This window comes from Pleurodeles waltl, chromosome 6 (genome assembly GCF_031143425.1).
Source record: "Pleurodeles waltl isolate 20211129_DDA chromosome 6, aPleWal1.hap1.20221129, whole genome shotgun sequence".
NCBI lineage: Eukaryota > Metazoa > Chordata > Amphibia > Caudata > Salamandridae > Pleurodeles > Pleurodeles waltl.
The window spans coordinates 375,111,489-375,127,594 of record NC_090445.1 but is presented as its reverse complement, the minus strand read 5'-3'; the positions used below and the strand labels follow the sequence as shown (position 1 = coordinate 375,127,594).

Genomic DNA, 16,106 nt, shown 5'->3' with positions numbered 1-16,106 from the left:
CATTGTCCCTGTTTCCAGCCTCCCCCCTCCAACTTCCTCTTCCCAATCCCATTCCCCTCAACCCCAACCTATCCCAAGCACACAGTCAGATGAACATGCACCCAGGACAACACACAAGAGTGGACACAGCAAACATAAGCACCACACTTCATCCCACAGGCACTCACACAAACATCATCCAGAAGCAGACATTCTAACATCCACTGCCTCCACTGTGGCCCCCTCCTCCTCCTTGTCAGCCTCCCTCCCAGTTGCATCTCCACTCACACCTGCATGCACTACATCCTCATCCACTACCACCATCACCAGCACACCTATCAGTACACGCCCCCCTGGCAGTCACCACCCCCACATCCATGCACATGTCCCCTGTGTCCTCTTCCACTGTGTCTGTGCCCCCTCCTCCCAAAGTACACAAACGCAAGCACCCAGACACCCAACAGCCATCCACCTCACAACAGCATCCTGCCCATGCACCTGCACCTGCACCCAAACACAGCAGACAGACACCTCCTACCACCACTCCCTCTTCCTCTACTCCCAAACCATCTCCCTCGTCCCGCCCCAATGTCCCTAAGCTTTTCCTCTCCACCACTGACCTCTTCCCAACCCCTCCTCCTCACTTCCCTCACGTCAGGCCAGGGCGGTCAAAACCCAGGCAGGCACCTCAGCCACCCAGTCGACGGGCACAGTAGTGTCCCCAACTACACCAGGTGGGAAAGGATCCCGGCCACCAGCCAGGGTGCCAGCCCCAAGTGCGTCAAGGGGAAGGAGGCAGCCCCTGCTGCAGGACGGAAGGGCAAGGAAGCAGCCCCAGCTGCAGGAAGAAAGGGCACGGAGGCAGCCCCAGCTGCAGGAAGGATGGGCAAGGGGCCTGCAACAGCAGGCAGGAGAGACCAGGGGCCTGGTGCAGGGACTCAGTCAAAGCCCCCACCACCAACTGTGTTGGTGCTGCAGAAGATGGGCTGGAGCCCCCCCCCCCCCACTGCCAGCACCGCCACCAGCACCACTGCCAGCACTGCCACCAGCAGCCCCAGTGGGCAGCCGTCCGAGGCTGCCGGGGATGCGCTGGAGCCTCCCCCACCACTGCCAGCACCGCCAGCAGCAGCCCCAGTGGACAGCCGTCCGAGGCTGCAGGGGATGGGCTGGAGCTTCCCCCCATCACTGCCAGCTCCACTAGCAGGACCACCACTGCCACCACTGAGCAGCCGTCACTGCCGGCAGACAGTGTGTAGTCCTGCATCCATGGCCTGGCCCCTGCAAATTCTGTGGGTCTGACACCCAGGTGAGAGACTGTGACCTTGCACTTCCCAAGATATGCATCACTGGGCATGATGCCCCCTCCAGAACCAGTGGAGAAGCCATCCACTCACCCCATCCTCCACAGGATGAAGCTCACTGGGCACAATGCCCCCTCCAGAACCAGTGGCGAAGCCATCCGTTCACCCCCATCCTCCACAGGATGAAGCTCACTGGGCACAATGCCCCTCCCAGAACGAGTGGAGAAGCCATCCACTTGAGAGACTGTGGCCTTGCACTCCCCAGGATCAAGCACATGGCAGTTTCCCCCCTCCAGAACCAGTGGAGAAGCCATCCACCTGAGAGACTGACCTTGCACTCTCCAGGATCAAGCAGAGGGCATGTTGCCCCCTCCAGAACCAGTGAAGAAGCCATCCACTTGAGAGACCGTGGCCTTGCACTACCCAGGACCAAGAATAGGGCATGTTCCCCCTCCAGGACCAATGGCGTTGTTCCATCTTCCGGCTAGGGTGCCACTCGATCCCGTCCCCCTGAGGTGCCTGTCTATTTTTGACCTGATGCCCCTGCAGTGTTCTCTCTGTGTTGTTGCAGGATGTGAGGGGGGGCCTTGGGCTATGTGATGTGGCCCTGTGGCCCACAGACATTGAGGACTGGGCGATGTCCCTACATTTGTAAATATGTATATACTTGTTGATTTGGATGCACGTATCTCTACTATATATATCTTATTACACTCACTTTAATCAATTCCTTTTGTCCTTGCATTATTCCTGAGGCGTACGGGGTGAATATGTAATGTTACTGCATCCGCTTGTGTGTATGGTGTTGGGGGTAGGGGTGTTGCGTGTGTGTGTCTCTCTCTTTTTCCACCCCCACTACCCTGTGTGCTAGGCGGCAGTACTCGCCGTGGTCGTCTTCGCCGGCGTTGGTGTTCGTAGTGGAGCAGAAGTTAGAAGAGCATGGGGAACACATGGAACTCGGACTCCATGGCGGCGTGGTTCTTCCTTCAGTCTCCAGGGGTGAGTAGTTTCCGCTCTGTGCAGTGTTTCCGCACAGGCTTTTGATGTCGTTGGTACCGCCCCGGGAAAGGTGGCAGATTGGTGTCTCATAATACAGTGGGCAGAATATTGTCTTCCGCCTTGGCTGTAGGCGGTTACCGCCCTGGCGCCTGTTGATTTTGCCCTGGCGGTCGGTGTGTTAAAGTGGCTGTCTCTCTGAGCAGTTTCCGCTGTGGTCTTAATTTCATATTTATTACCGCCAGCCTGTTGGTTGTATTACTGCTACTTTATCACCGACCTCCAGGGTTGTAATGCGGGTCACAATGTTTTAAGTGGAATGATAATTTCCTATGTAATATTGTCCCTATAAGCCTTAGAATACTTTAGTTACTGCAAATGTTTACCAGCACTTAGCTCCATGATCATACCCAGGCAGTTTACTGCAAAAGGTTGCGACCTGCGAATGTGGCCGCCCGGGGTCTAATTGTGGCACCAGTCCTAGCCTAGCAGAAAGCTTTCAGTGTTCTGAACACTGCCTGTGTTGAGTATGCTATTTGAGTGGGTACAAAGCGACCCTAATGGCAGCTTGGTTTGAACATCTGCTGCGTATGTGAGGCATCTTTACGCTGTGCCCTTTCTCTGTGTGAGGAGAGCTTGCACTGCTGTTGCTATCTGTTCACACTTTTTCAGAAGTGAAAAAACCTTGCCTGGCTATGGTGATGCCCTTGCATGCCTGAGGGAAGTTTACACTGCTGCCTGTGACGTGCAGTTCTGTGTGTGATGGATTGTACTGTACCCTTTGTGTGTGGGAAGCTTACACCTATGCTGCCTGTCCCTGGCAGATCTGTGGGAGGGCTGTACCGTGCCCTTTCTCTGTATGAAGGAAGCTTGCACTGCTGCTACCGTGCATGGTTATTCTGTGTGTAGGGGCTGTGCCCCTTCTCTTTGTAAACAAAGCTTACACTGCTGCTGCCTGTATATGGTTCTTCTGTGTGTGAGAGCTGCATCCTGCCCTTTCTCTGTATGAAGGAAGCTTGCACTGCTGCTGCCTATCCATGGTTCTTCTGTGTGTGAGAGCTGCATCCTGCCCTTTCTCTGTATGAAGGAAGCTTGCACTGCTGCTGCCTATCCATGGTTCTTCTGTGTGTGAGAGCTGCATCGTGCTCTTTCTATGTACGAAGGAAGCTTGCACTGCTGCTACCTGTGCATGTTTCTTCGGTGTATGAGAGCTGCGTCATGCCCTTTCTCTGTATGAAGGAAGCTTGCACTGCTGCTACCTGTGCATGGTTATTCTGTGTGTAGGGGCTGTGCCCCTTCTCTTTGTAAACAAAGCTTACACTGCTGCTGCCTGTGCATGGTTCTTCTGTGTGTGAGAGCTGCGTCATGCCCTGTTTCTGTATAAAGGAAGCGTACACTGCTGCTGCCCATGCCTAGCAGTTCTGTGCGTGAGGGCTGTGTTGTGCCCTTTTTGTGTGTGAGGCTTGCACTGCTGCTGCCACCTGTTTGTACCTTTTAGCAGAATGAAGAAATATTCGCTAATATGGTGATACTCCTGCATGTTTTAGGAAAGCTTACATCTGTTGGGCCTGTCCTTTTTTAAGAGACGCTTGCGCCTGTGCTGTACCTGTGGGGCGCATAGGTGATGGCTCTTTGCCAGAATCAAACGGCCCGTGAGTTGGGAATGTATAATTTATTGCGCCAAGTCCGAGTGCAGCCCTTCGAGTCTGGAGAGACTGGTGATGATTAATGAAGCTTCTTCCTGCACTGCCCGCTCGCCATTGTGCACCTCTCTCTGCGCAGGAAGCGAGGCCCGGGTTGCAAGGGATCAAGGCTGAACATGTTTCCATGGCAACCCACGCAAACATCACTATCGTTTCCAATGTGCAGAAAACCGCATAAAGGACTTCAAGGAAGAAAAAAAAAGTAAATAAAAGAGTGTACAAACCCCATTCAGAAGAATTTCCTGGCACGCCGTGCCACCCACTGCCCGCATATAGGCGCTGTCTAGGGGCAAGTACAAGCATAGTACAGATGGCGACCCTCTATTAGCGGAAGTTATCATCTAGAGACGGGGGACTCTAATCTTCCCCCTCCCAACCACACTGCCCATACTTCACGTGTGGTCATCTTGAATACAGCCACGCAAACATCGGCTCTTTGTGCTATTAGGACCATGTTGGCGAGGCACCGATCTTGCTAACAGGGCCACCAAGTAAGGTGAGCTATACAGACTACTTCGTGCGCCACCAGGACATAAAGGACTTTTACCTTCTGATTCACAATGGATTTGCAAGCAATTGTCCCCTCCATAAAGAAGGAAGAAGATGTTCCCCCCAACCCTGTCCAATCCATTAGCAATGGACTGTATTATAATGACTCATTAGGTAGCTAGGCTCACCTGGGGGGACCACCTCAAATCCAGCATCTCTTTAGCTGCTTGACCAGTGGAACACCCGTCATTCACCAGTGCACAACAACCCCTGCTCACCATACAGAGATGAGGCTACCTGAACACTCAATACCAACACATCATGTTCTAAGCTTGGGGTTTACGTTTTCACATTATTATTGGCCAGTGTGTCAATCCAGAAGGAAGCAAAGTTTGTTAGCGGCAAGGGGCAGAAAATGTGTCCTTGATGACACAGAATCGTTGCATTGAATCCATACATCTGACTCAAACAAAACTCATTTTTATATAACCCACACTCCAGGCTAACCTAACACTCTAGACACTGCCCTCTGCCTGAACACCCTCATCTTTATTGCTTACTCTATGTGCTTCATGTTTTGAACCCACTTCAATAACTCTAACATCACATCCTCCACCTCAATCCAACATCCTCTCCTTCAACTAAATCCAGCATGCGCTCTTTCATCACTGAAACTAGCCCTAAAACTAACTCCTCTCTCGCCAGCATTATCAGGAAGAGTGGTGTAGGGTAGATGGCGCTCCTTTTGTTTGTTAGTATCAGTTTAACTATGGCTTGGAACTTGTAGGTCTCACATAATGGAAATGTTAGTATCCACATCATTGGGGTCAAGGCCGCTTGAACTTTAGTAGGTTGTTAGTAGCAGGGTGAAGGACCAAACCAGAAAGGCAGTTTAGGACTGAACAGCTGACACACTGAAAGGAATAAACAACAGGCCAACCAAAGGCTGTAGATACTATTGGAATATGGACAGCCAAAGGTCAGAAGACTGAGGGGACAATACACCTCCAGTGAAACCTGCACAAGAGTCAGCAAAGAGGATGACTTTTAGGAAAAAGTACACAACAAACTACTGAGAAGCAAAGACTTGGAAGTTCTGCAGTTCGTTCATCTTGTCGGAACTAGGAACTGTAATGATATTGGTGTTTTGACCACTGACTCCATGTTGCACTTAGCCTAGCAGCACACCATCACATTAGTGACCACCAGCTTCATTATGCCCATTGACTTTATTTTAGCATTAGCAACCGCCACATTAAAAGCTGCAAGTAGTTTTCCATGGTGTACACTGTGCTAATGTTTTTATTTTTTGTGTTCTTTCCCACCAAGGGCTTAGGCTGATAAGAATGTACTAAGACGGCAGGGAACGGTTTTGTTTTGAATTGGCACCTTGGAATTGTGGCCAAGTCCTGTGTTATGTTGTCATGGTGCCGTGTGAGTTCGAATGGAATGCCGAGGTCTGATGTTCGAATGGAATGCCGAGGTCTGAGTGTGAGTTTGAATGGAATGCCGAGGTCTGAGCTGGCCGTCTGTTTGTGACAGTTGGATGTGACTGGCCAGGGGAAAGGAGCCGTATTTGTTAGACTTAAATAAATCAATAGAAATCACCTCATTTAATCAACCCTGCATCATCACTTCATTTGGCGACGAAGGATGGGATGTGATCCAGTCACATCCGTGACGCACTGACACTTGAACAAGACGTGCTCCGAGTCGCGGACAGCCGCCAACTGGAACTGGAGCTTGACAAGCGGCGAACTGGAAATCGGAGCTTGGCTGGAGCCGTAATTGCTGAGACAAGAAATCTGTGCCACTATTGAACTTTCGAGGAAAGCTTTGGCTATGTGAAATTCGGGTGAGGCCTCTGTTATTTTTTTTTTTTTTTGTGAAGGAGCAGTATGTCATCGAGCGCGCGCACAGCCAAGCTTTTCTAATCTCTGTCGGCTGTCACCTACCAACACTCATTCACAGCGTGACCTGCAAGCTTGTGCAGTTTTTGCGACAACAATTACACTCAGAGTGTACAGCAAGCTCGTGTGTATTCCTCTCTAGGGAAAGCTTCCGCATTGTCTCCCCATGAGAACCTCTGGTTATAGGAAAGTACTTTAGCAGCTATACTTCGTTGCAAGAGTAGAAACTGAAGGTGGACTATATAACAGCCTCATTTACAGTAGTGCAGTTGTGCTTATAACTTCGCTACAGTTATTCATAATATGTCTATGGCTTCCTCCATCAATTTACCTCCTACCTTGTTAGATATGCATGGTCAACCAGCCATTCTGTGGGAGGAGTGGATAGATTTATTTGACAATTATCTATTGGTTTTGGATGGACAAAACTTTTCACCCTTGAGAAAAAAAGCTTTATTATTAAGTACTATTGGTAAGGAAGCTCATCACATATTTAAGTATTTACCTGAAATCTGCGATGATGATGGACAACCTTTGCAGAATGTTTTTGATGATGCGAAACTACGCTTGGAGAAGAGATTTTCTGAAGAAGAGAACATCGTCATGTCACTATATAAATTTTACACCATGCCACAGAGAGAGGGAGAGTCACTAGATGACTTTATTTCAAGTCTACGAGAACTTTCAGTGAAGTGCAAGTTTGGTACAATGACGGATGAACTGATTCGAGACCAACTTATTGTGCATTGTCGGAGCAAAAAGACTCAGGAGCAGTTATGGGCGGCGAAAAATCCGTCTCTTAAGGACGCGATAGGCATAGCTAAAATAGTTGAAGAATCGGAACTATGCATGAAGGAAATCAGCAAAAAGGACATAATCTCAGGAGAGGGGATGTAGCACTTATATCAAAGAAAAACTCTGCTTCTAAGAATAGCAGCTTAGCTAGTAGACAGTCTATATACGAGGGTCAACCAGCCAAATCAAAAGGATGCTCTAGGTGTGGGAGCTCTTCTCACAACAATGATGCCAAGTGGTGCTATGCACTAAACAAGGAGTGCAGAAAGTGTGGTCGCAAAGGGCATTTCGCACGAATGTGCAAGGATATGTACAGAACGCGTGTGGCTGCGACTGAATCTTTTGCAGAGGAGAATAGTTTGGATGATCGTGTATTCATGGTGCGCCCAGATGAAACTGATATAGAACGAGAAGTGAGACCGAAGGGTAATTTTTCTATTTTAGGCAAAAGTGTAGAGATGATGGTAGATTCAGGCTCATTATATACCATTGTACCAAAGTCAATGTGGATTGAGAATTGGTCTGATGTGTCTTTGTTACCCAAAGACATCAACCCTGGAGGATATCAGGGATCAAAGATCAACGTATTAGGATATTTTATTTCACCCATTCTCTTTAGGTCAAGGAGCATTGAAGGGAAAGTATATGTAGCTGATAGTGGTCCCCCCATATTAGGTTGGGCTCATCAATATGACTTACATATTGTCATTGATCCTCATTCTGTGGAGAAAGTGTTGATGGTGAGTGATGTCAGTCTTGATGAAATTTTAAGTGACGTGAAAGATGTTTTTGGAGAAAGGTTGGGCAAGTTGAAAGGGTACGTACACAAAATAATTTTACAAAAAGGGGCTGTGCCTGTGAAACACAAGGTGAGGAGGGTGCCTGTAGTAGTTAGAAGTGAAGTTAAGAAAATGCTGGATGACATGATGAAAGAGGGTATCATCGAACTTGTAGAGGCGTCTTCCTGGATCTCTCCAGTAGTTATAACCAAGAAGTGTGATGGAAAACTTGTGGACTTGAGAAGTGTGAACCAATTTGTGGTGACTGATCTGTTTCCCCTGACTAAGATAAATGAACTCTTGTTATTGCTTAAGGGAAGTGAATTCTTCTCTAAGTTAGATCTCAAGAGTGCATACCATCAAATTAGGTTGCATGAAGATTCCAGGGAGTTAACAGCATTTATAACTATGGAAGGCACTTTTCAATTCACTAGAATGCCTTTTGGGCTGTCTTTAGCCGCTATTGTTTTTCAACAAGCAATGTCACATATCTTTAGAGGAGTACAGAATGTAATATTTTTTCAGGATGACATCTTGATTTTTGGCCAAACAGAAACAGAGCATAATTCAGTTTTCAGAGGTGTGTTGCGTATACTCAGAGAAACGGGGTTAACACTGAGAAAAGACAAATGTAAGTTTCTGGTTGAGGAAATTGAATACTTGGGCCACACAATTTCTGGCGAAGGGGTTAAACTCAAGGAAGACTTGTTAAAGGCTATTAGGTCTGTACCTGTTCCGTGTGACAAAGAACAACTACGTTCTTTTATGGGGCTCATTGAGTACTACAGCAAATTTGTAGAAAATTATGCAATGAAAACAGAGTGCCTGCGGAAACTGTTACATAAAGGTAATAGTTTCAGTTGGGAGCTTGATCAACATGAAGCGTTTGATACAGTGAAACAAGATATTTGCAATGCAGGGATATTAACGCCCTTTGACACGCTTCGCAAGACGATTTTAACTGTAGATGCTAGTGCGTGTGGCATAGGAGCAGTGTTGTCGCAGGTGGTTGGGAAGAAAGAAGTGACAGTAGCTTTTGCTTCGCGCTCTTTAACGGAGAGTGAACATAACTATTCCGTGATTGAGCGTGAGCTGCTACTTGGTCGGTGGAGCATTTTTGGACTTTTCTATGGGGCATAACGTTTACGTTGCGTTCTGATCACAAACCTCTACTCAAAATCTTAAGTCCAGGTGGGGCAGGTAAGGGCTCTGCCAGGTTAGCAAGACTAGCCTCCAAGTTGCAAGAGTATAAATATGTGATTGAACACATTCCTGGTTGCAAAAATTCCCAAGCTGACTGCTTATCTAGATTGCCTTTGAAGTGTGATGATGTTAAAGACAAACATGTTGTTTGTGGAGATGAGGAAGGTGCAGTAGCTTGGATGTCTGATGTGGTAGACTGTGTGGCTGGAACTTTCGGGGCTAAAGATTGGGAGCGGAGTATGGAGAAGGATACTATATTGAGTGAAGTGGTACATATGGTTTTAGGGGGAAAAAGGAGAGAGAGCGCAGTCAGAATAGCAGTGCAACCCTATGTAAAGTTAGTTGATGAGTTGACATTAATAAATGAAAAGCTGTTGATGAGGAACGACAAATTTGTACCTCCAGAGGGTATCAGAAGGAAGATTTTTGCATTGGCTCATGAGGGTCATCTTGGGCAGACCTTGACAAAAAAAAGGGTTAGAGAGAATTTTTGGTGGCCTGGTATGGATGATTTGATTTCTCAATGGGTGGAAGATTGTGTGGATTGCAAAGAAAGCAAAAAAAGATTAAAAACTTGAGCCACAAGTGTATGTGGACACAGAAGATCCAGGTTCATCATGGAGTACTGTTTGCTTGGATTTTATTGGTCCCATCCATGGCATAAGGAACAATTTTCAAAATGCTTTAGTCATGGTTGATGTCCATTCAAGATGGATCATAGTCAAATTTCTGCGTGATATCACGACGAGAAGTACCATTGACATCTTAAACTGAGTTTTTCTTGAAGAGGGTCTTCCACGTATTTTGATAGCTGACAATGGGACCCAACTCACATCACGAGAGATGAAGGAGTTTCTTGACAGTCAGGGGATTATTCATCACTGCACTGCTTTATACAATCCTCAAGCCAATGGTATGGTTGAAAGAATAAATCGTTTGGTGAAAGGTACCATTCTTAATGGGAAAGAGGTGATGAAAATGGTGGAAGATATGGTTTGGGCTCATCGCACCACCATTAACAAAGCAACTGGTTGTTCTCCATTTGAAATGATGAAAGGCAGGAAACCAGGTTTGAAATTAAACCCTGCTTGGATGTTGTATAGTAACCCCAAGACTGTTGAGGCTAAGAACGAAATGGAAAAAAAAATGTGATGTAGTCGAAGGGGATTGGGTGAAAATCAAACGAGGGAGGTTATCTGGTGGACTTTCGAAATATATAAGTCCATTCAAAGTCAGTAAAGCGTGTAGGAATTATGGGGCTCATTCTGGGGAGCCACCCGCCTGGAGGGAGCCGCCAAATGACCGCACCGCGGTCAGAAGATCGCGGCGGCCATTCAGACATTTCCTCTGGGCCGGTGGGCGCTCTCCAAAAGAGCGCCCGCCTGCCCAGAGGAAATGCCCCTGCAACGAGGACGCCGGCTCAGAATTGAGCCGGCGTAGTTGCAGGGGTGCGACGGGTGCAGTTGCACCCGTCGCGTATTTCAGTGTCTGCAAGGCAGACACTGAAATACTTTGCGGGGCCCTCTTACGGGGGCCCCTGCAGTGGCCATGCCATTGGCATGGGAACTGCAGGGGCCCCCAGGGGCCCCGCGGCACCCCCTACCGCCATCCTGTTCATGGCGGTAGGGGGTGTCTGAATCCCCATGGCGGCGGAGCGCGCTCCGCCGCCATGGAGGATTCCCCCGAGCAGCGGAAAGTCGGCGGGAGACCGCCGACTTTCCGCTTCTGACCGCGGCTGAACCGCCACGGTCAGAATGCTCATGGGAGCACCGCCAGCCTGTTGGCGGTGCTCCCGTGGTCGGTGGCCCTGGCGGCCGGTGACCCCTATGTGGTGTTAGAGAATGGAAACAAATGGAATAGACGGAGAGTAGCATTATGTCAAAAAGGGGGTGATAGAGATGTGAAACTTGTGCGTGACATGTCGAGTGGTAACAGTTTTATGTTGATGAGTGATGAAGAATTGGGTGTACGTCCAAGAGTAGAGTTCCTGAAGACCGATCTGGAAGCAAGCTTTCTCAAAGATGTGTTGCGAATTCTGGTGATTGCACTCCAAGTTTAAACAGGAGTTATCGAAGTCAAAGGTCTCAGAAACCACCTTGTTACTTGGAAGACTATGTTCAACCCAAATGAACGTATTGTTATACTCTTCAAGTTTATGTTATGTATACTTTATAGAGAAATTGTTTTGTATTAGTTAACGGGTTTTTGTTTTGTTAGGTTTTCAGAAAGGAGGGAGATGTGTTATGTTGTCATGGTGCCGTGTGAGTTCGAATGAAATGCAGAGGTCTGATGTTCGAATGGAATGCCGAGGTCTGAGTGTGAGTTCGAATGGAATCCCGAGGTCTGAGCTGGCCGTCTGTTTGTGACAGTTGGATGTGATTGGCCAGGGGGAAGGAGCCGTACTTGTTCGACTTAAATAAATCAATAGAAATTACCTCATTTAATCAACCCTGCGTGTCAGCGTCGTCACTTCATCCTGATGTGTTATTTTCAAAGCTGGCCTAAAACAATCAGCATTTTTTGAGTAAATAAACTTCTGCAGTGAGAGAGAGGCTCTAGAATTTTCCTCTCTTGTTTGTTCAAAGTATAAGAGGCCGAGACCAGATGGACTAGGGACAGAGAGTGTTTTCAGATCTCAGGCATACCCAGGACGCTGGGGTTTGTCATCCTTCCCGTGAGGATAATTGATCTCTCTCTCCTTGCTCGATTCTGGGATCTGGCGATCTGATGCTGAATAGGAAGGAGATGAAGTAGTTGTGCCCTTGCCTCATGATGATGCATATTTTTTAATTCATTATTTGCTTTGCAATATAATATAGATACATATATTTGCTGTGTATATTGCAGTGGAGAATCATTTGTACATGTTTTAATTTCATTGCTGTGGCCATTTTTTAGCGTGTGCTTTCAGCATGCTAATATCCTTTTTCGAACCTTGCGAAGTGAAAGAATAAATGTCTTCTTTGGAATAAGAAGCGCATTCCATAGATTTTTGTCAGTGTTTCAGCTCGGTCATTAGTGAAGCAAAGCTGGAACTTAGATAGCATAGCTGCCTGGCTGACGCAGTAATCCCCTCGCCATGCATAGAGAAGTGCATGCATTACACGAATGGCATTATATAGCACTTCACATGCTTACTATAGAATAAGGGTCACCAAGTTATATTAAGCAGGCACCAACTAGAATAGGGGAGGGGGACAAGTTGTGTGTAATGGTTCCCTATCAAATCCCTGCACCATACAATAACAATAATGATAAGGACAACAATATCAATACATTAAATAACCAAAACAAAAATAATACATATTAATCGTAATTATAATAGTCACGATCATAAAATAACTAATGATATAGCCCAAACCGCACTTTGAATTTTGTCTTAGTCCCCAAATATGAGGTGTCATCTGCATCTAACTCAAGTATAGTCATTTTGTTGATAATGAAACAATGAAAAACTTGGTCTGTCCTCCTCGGTTTCAAATCTATAAACTTCAGAACCCTGTATGGGCCCTCCTCCCACTCCAGCTACATCAATTTCCTTCATCACTCCAACCCCACCTCCTTCCTGTTGAGAATTCATTAAACCTGGTTCACAATAACCTATGCTTACCTCTTTAATTTAACCTACATGATTCTTTCAAGGACATTCTCAATAATGGCCTAGAAGAAGGTGGTCAAGTTACATCAGCCGGTTTGGAGGAATGCTTATGCAATATAATGATGAGGATGATATGACAGGACCTCTTGCTGATTTGACGTGCCTGATCATTTGAGCCAACTCATTATCTCCAAGTTCATCAGACAAACCGACCACATAACCTCTTCATTATGCTTTAGATCAACATTCCACCATCAATTTCATCACCCAAAGCACCTCAAAATCCTCAACCTCATTCAACTAACCAAACATAATCACATTGATCAGTCAATTTAAACCAATATTTAGTCTTTCATCTGTCCAGCCAACCCAAAATCCTTTCTTTGATCTGGTCAGAAAACCCAAAATACTCTCATTTAATGAAATGAGGTAACTCCATATCCTCTCAGCGAACACTTCTTCCAACCTAACATCCCACATTTTATGCACTTAAGCCAATCCTACTGCATCTCATTCTTCATGCCAAATAATACATCATTCTGTCTTTCATCACTTGAGGTAACCAAACATGTTTTAGCATATCATCCAACCTAACATTCTATTGTTTATCACTTCAACCTATCTAAAGTAATCTAGATGCTCAATCGAGCCAACACAGTTAACCCAACAATCTTTTGTCAGTTCATTTAGCTAACCTAAAATACTCCCAACTCCAGCAAATCCTTTTGTGGAACTCTTCTTCATCCAAATCAATATCCTCTTGTTGAGCAGTAATGCCAATCCTAAATTCTCTTCTTCCCAACCCCAAGCAATGCCATTTCCCTTCCTCCATCACTCGAACCAGACCAACAAGCTGTTGTTCCTTATAGCTAACATAACATCCTACGCTTCATCACTCTACTCTAACCAAATTCAAAATCAGATGCTCCTCTTTGGCTCATCATACCGGACACCTGCTCTTTCTTCTGTTACAGCAAAAATGTTCTGTCAGTCTTCATAACTAATGGTCTCTCTACATTCCTCCAAATCTTCTATTTCCTTCTTCCTTGCAGCAGCAATGTTCTTTTCTTTTCCTAGCAAATCTTTCATGTGATTCATCTCTTTATCTTTACCCTTCACGGAGAATCTGCTTCTTGTTCCCCCAGGGCTTGACTGCTGAGGACCTCTGTGGTCTTTTAGGATAAATGCCTCCTTGGAACGTGATGCTCTTCCATGTGCTTGTGACTTTCACGTTGACTTTTGGCTCGGTTCTGGGGCAGGACCAGGCTCAGAATGTAACAGATCCTTTTATCCTGGAAGGGAAGTGTCTGGTTGTCTGTGATTCGGACCCCACAAGTGGAATGGGCCGCACCAGCATTCTAGGCATGTCTGTCCGCTCCGGGGTTGGCAAAGTGGCCTTCTCGGCTATAAGGGACAACAACCTGGAGCCTTCTGAGCTAAGCAACAGGACAATGGTCATCTTTTTTGACCGGGTGAGTAGTGGAGATATCAAGAGTTCACACAGCCTCTGAAGTGATGTGGCTCAACATACCTATCTAAATCTATTTCTCTGTATGTTTTTTATCTTCATGCACATTCTTCCTATCATTTTATTCGCTCTCCAACTGTATCTTCATGCCTACCTCTTCTCTTCATCTCTATCTCTTCTGTTCTCAATCGTGGTCAATATCCCTTCTTATATATTTTGATCTCTCTTAATATTTTATCTCCACTTCACCCTCCCTTTCTCATCTGTCCCCAACTCATTGCCTTACCTAGCTCATCTCCTTAGACCCTTAGGCCCATATTTATACGTTTTTAGCGCCGCATTTGTGTCGTTTTTTGACGCTAAATCGGCGCAAACTTACAAAATACCATTGCATTTTGTAAGTTTGCACCGATTTTGCGTCAAAAAACAACGCAAATGCGGCACTAAAAAAGTATAAATATGGGCTTTAATCTTCCTTTTCCTCTCCAGATCTTTCTTTCTTCTTCCATCATGTCCGTTACTATTACTTTTTACATACCAGTTTCATTTTCCCCTTATTCTTCTACATCATATCTTCGCCTCCTTATCTCCACCTCTCCCTTCCTGTCTCCACTGCTAACCCTCCATTTCCTTTTCTCTCTTTCTCTATCGCTTCCCATGATTCTGTATTTTGTTGTCCTTGTTAAAGTCTCTCTCACCATCTATTCCCTCCTTTTAGATGTTAGTCAACATTGGATACAACTTTGATATTGAGAAAAGCACATTCCTGGCCCCATGGACCGGTATCTACAGCTTCAGCTTCAATGTGGTCAAAACCTACAGCAGACAGAGCCTTCAGGTATGGAGTGTTTGTAACATATTTTAGGAGGCAGAGCTTCCGGTCATGGAGTATTGTGGAAGTCTAGTGTCACATTATGAAAGGCACAGCCTCTGGGTACAGCGCTTTGGGTATAATACCATCATTATAACAGGCAGAACCTCTAGAGGCCTGTCACAATCCCTTTAAGAAGAGTCCTACATCCACCCTCAATATCAAGCTTGGCCCTGAATGTAGAGCTAATGTATGTCTGCGTCTTTGCTGCTGTATTGTCTTTGCTCACATAGGTTTCCTCAGACCTCTAACAGAGCCTGCCTCAGCATCTCACAGCTGCCAACTAGCCACAAACCCACACACATGTTACTCCAATGCTACTAAATTCTCTCCCTTAGGTACCTGAAGTGATCCCACCTAACCCTAGTTCTGAACCAATTTACAATGCAAGAGGAGAACGATTCCACAAGGGCCATTCGTGCTTGATGCCCTTTGGTGAATGAGTCCCTGCCTTTTTCTTCCCAGTGATTCTTCCTTGACGAGTCTGTGAAATAGAAACAGTGGCTGATGCGTCTAGGTGACTATCTGAAGGTGATGCATGGATGGTACCATCATCAAATTTACAAGTTAACCCAACAACTTCCAAACAAGAGCAATGGAGTTGGAGGCTGTTTACACTCACGGCAGCCCACTCAAAAACACAGATTATGAATGGTTCCTGCAGAGGCAAGGCCATCCAGGACAAGATGAGCCCTCACATGCTTTCAAAGGATGACTGAGGAGCATGGTGAGGGTGTGCAAAGCGACAAACCCTGAGAAGCAGGTGTGTGATCAGATCACACAAACCTGCGAGACCCTTTAGACTGCAGCATCTCATACTGAGGGAGCAAAGCATACAGTTCTTGCCTTTATCTTATAATGTTATCATGAAGGAAGCCACGAAGACCCACATGGTTAGGAACGTGCACACGTAGATTGCCCAGGTTACTGGGATAATCATTACTGCCTACCTGTGCCCTCCTATGGGTAGGCCTGGGAGCAACAATCTTTACCAGCAGTAAGGTTTGTAATGGG

General features: G+C 46.3%; 1 protein-coding gene across 1 annotated transcript in view; it reads left to right on the top strand.

Annotated features, from left to right (window-relative positions):
• CBLN3 (cerebellin 3 precursor) overlaps nt 1-16,106 on the top strand; it is an 86,428-nt gene that overhangs the window by 49,263 nt on the left and 21,059 nt on the right. Inside the window, exons 2-3 of the mRNA XM_069238294.1 lie at nt 13,899-14,225; nt 14,940-15,059. Coding sequence (XP_069094395.1) covers nt 13,938-14,225; nt 14,940-15,059 — 408 coding nt within the window. The 5' untranslated portion in view covers nt 13,899-13,937. The remainder of the gene's footprint in view (nt 1-13,898; nt 14,226-14,939; nt 15,060-16,106) is intronic.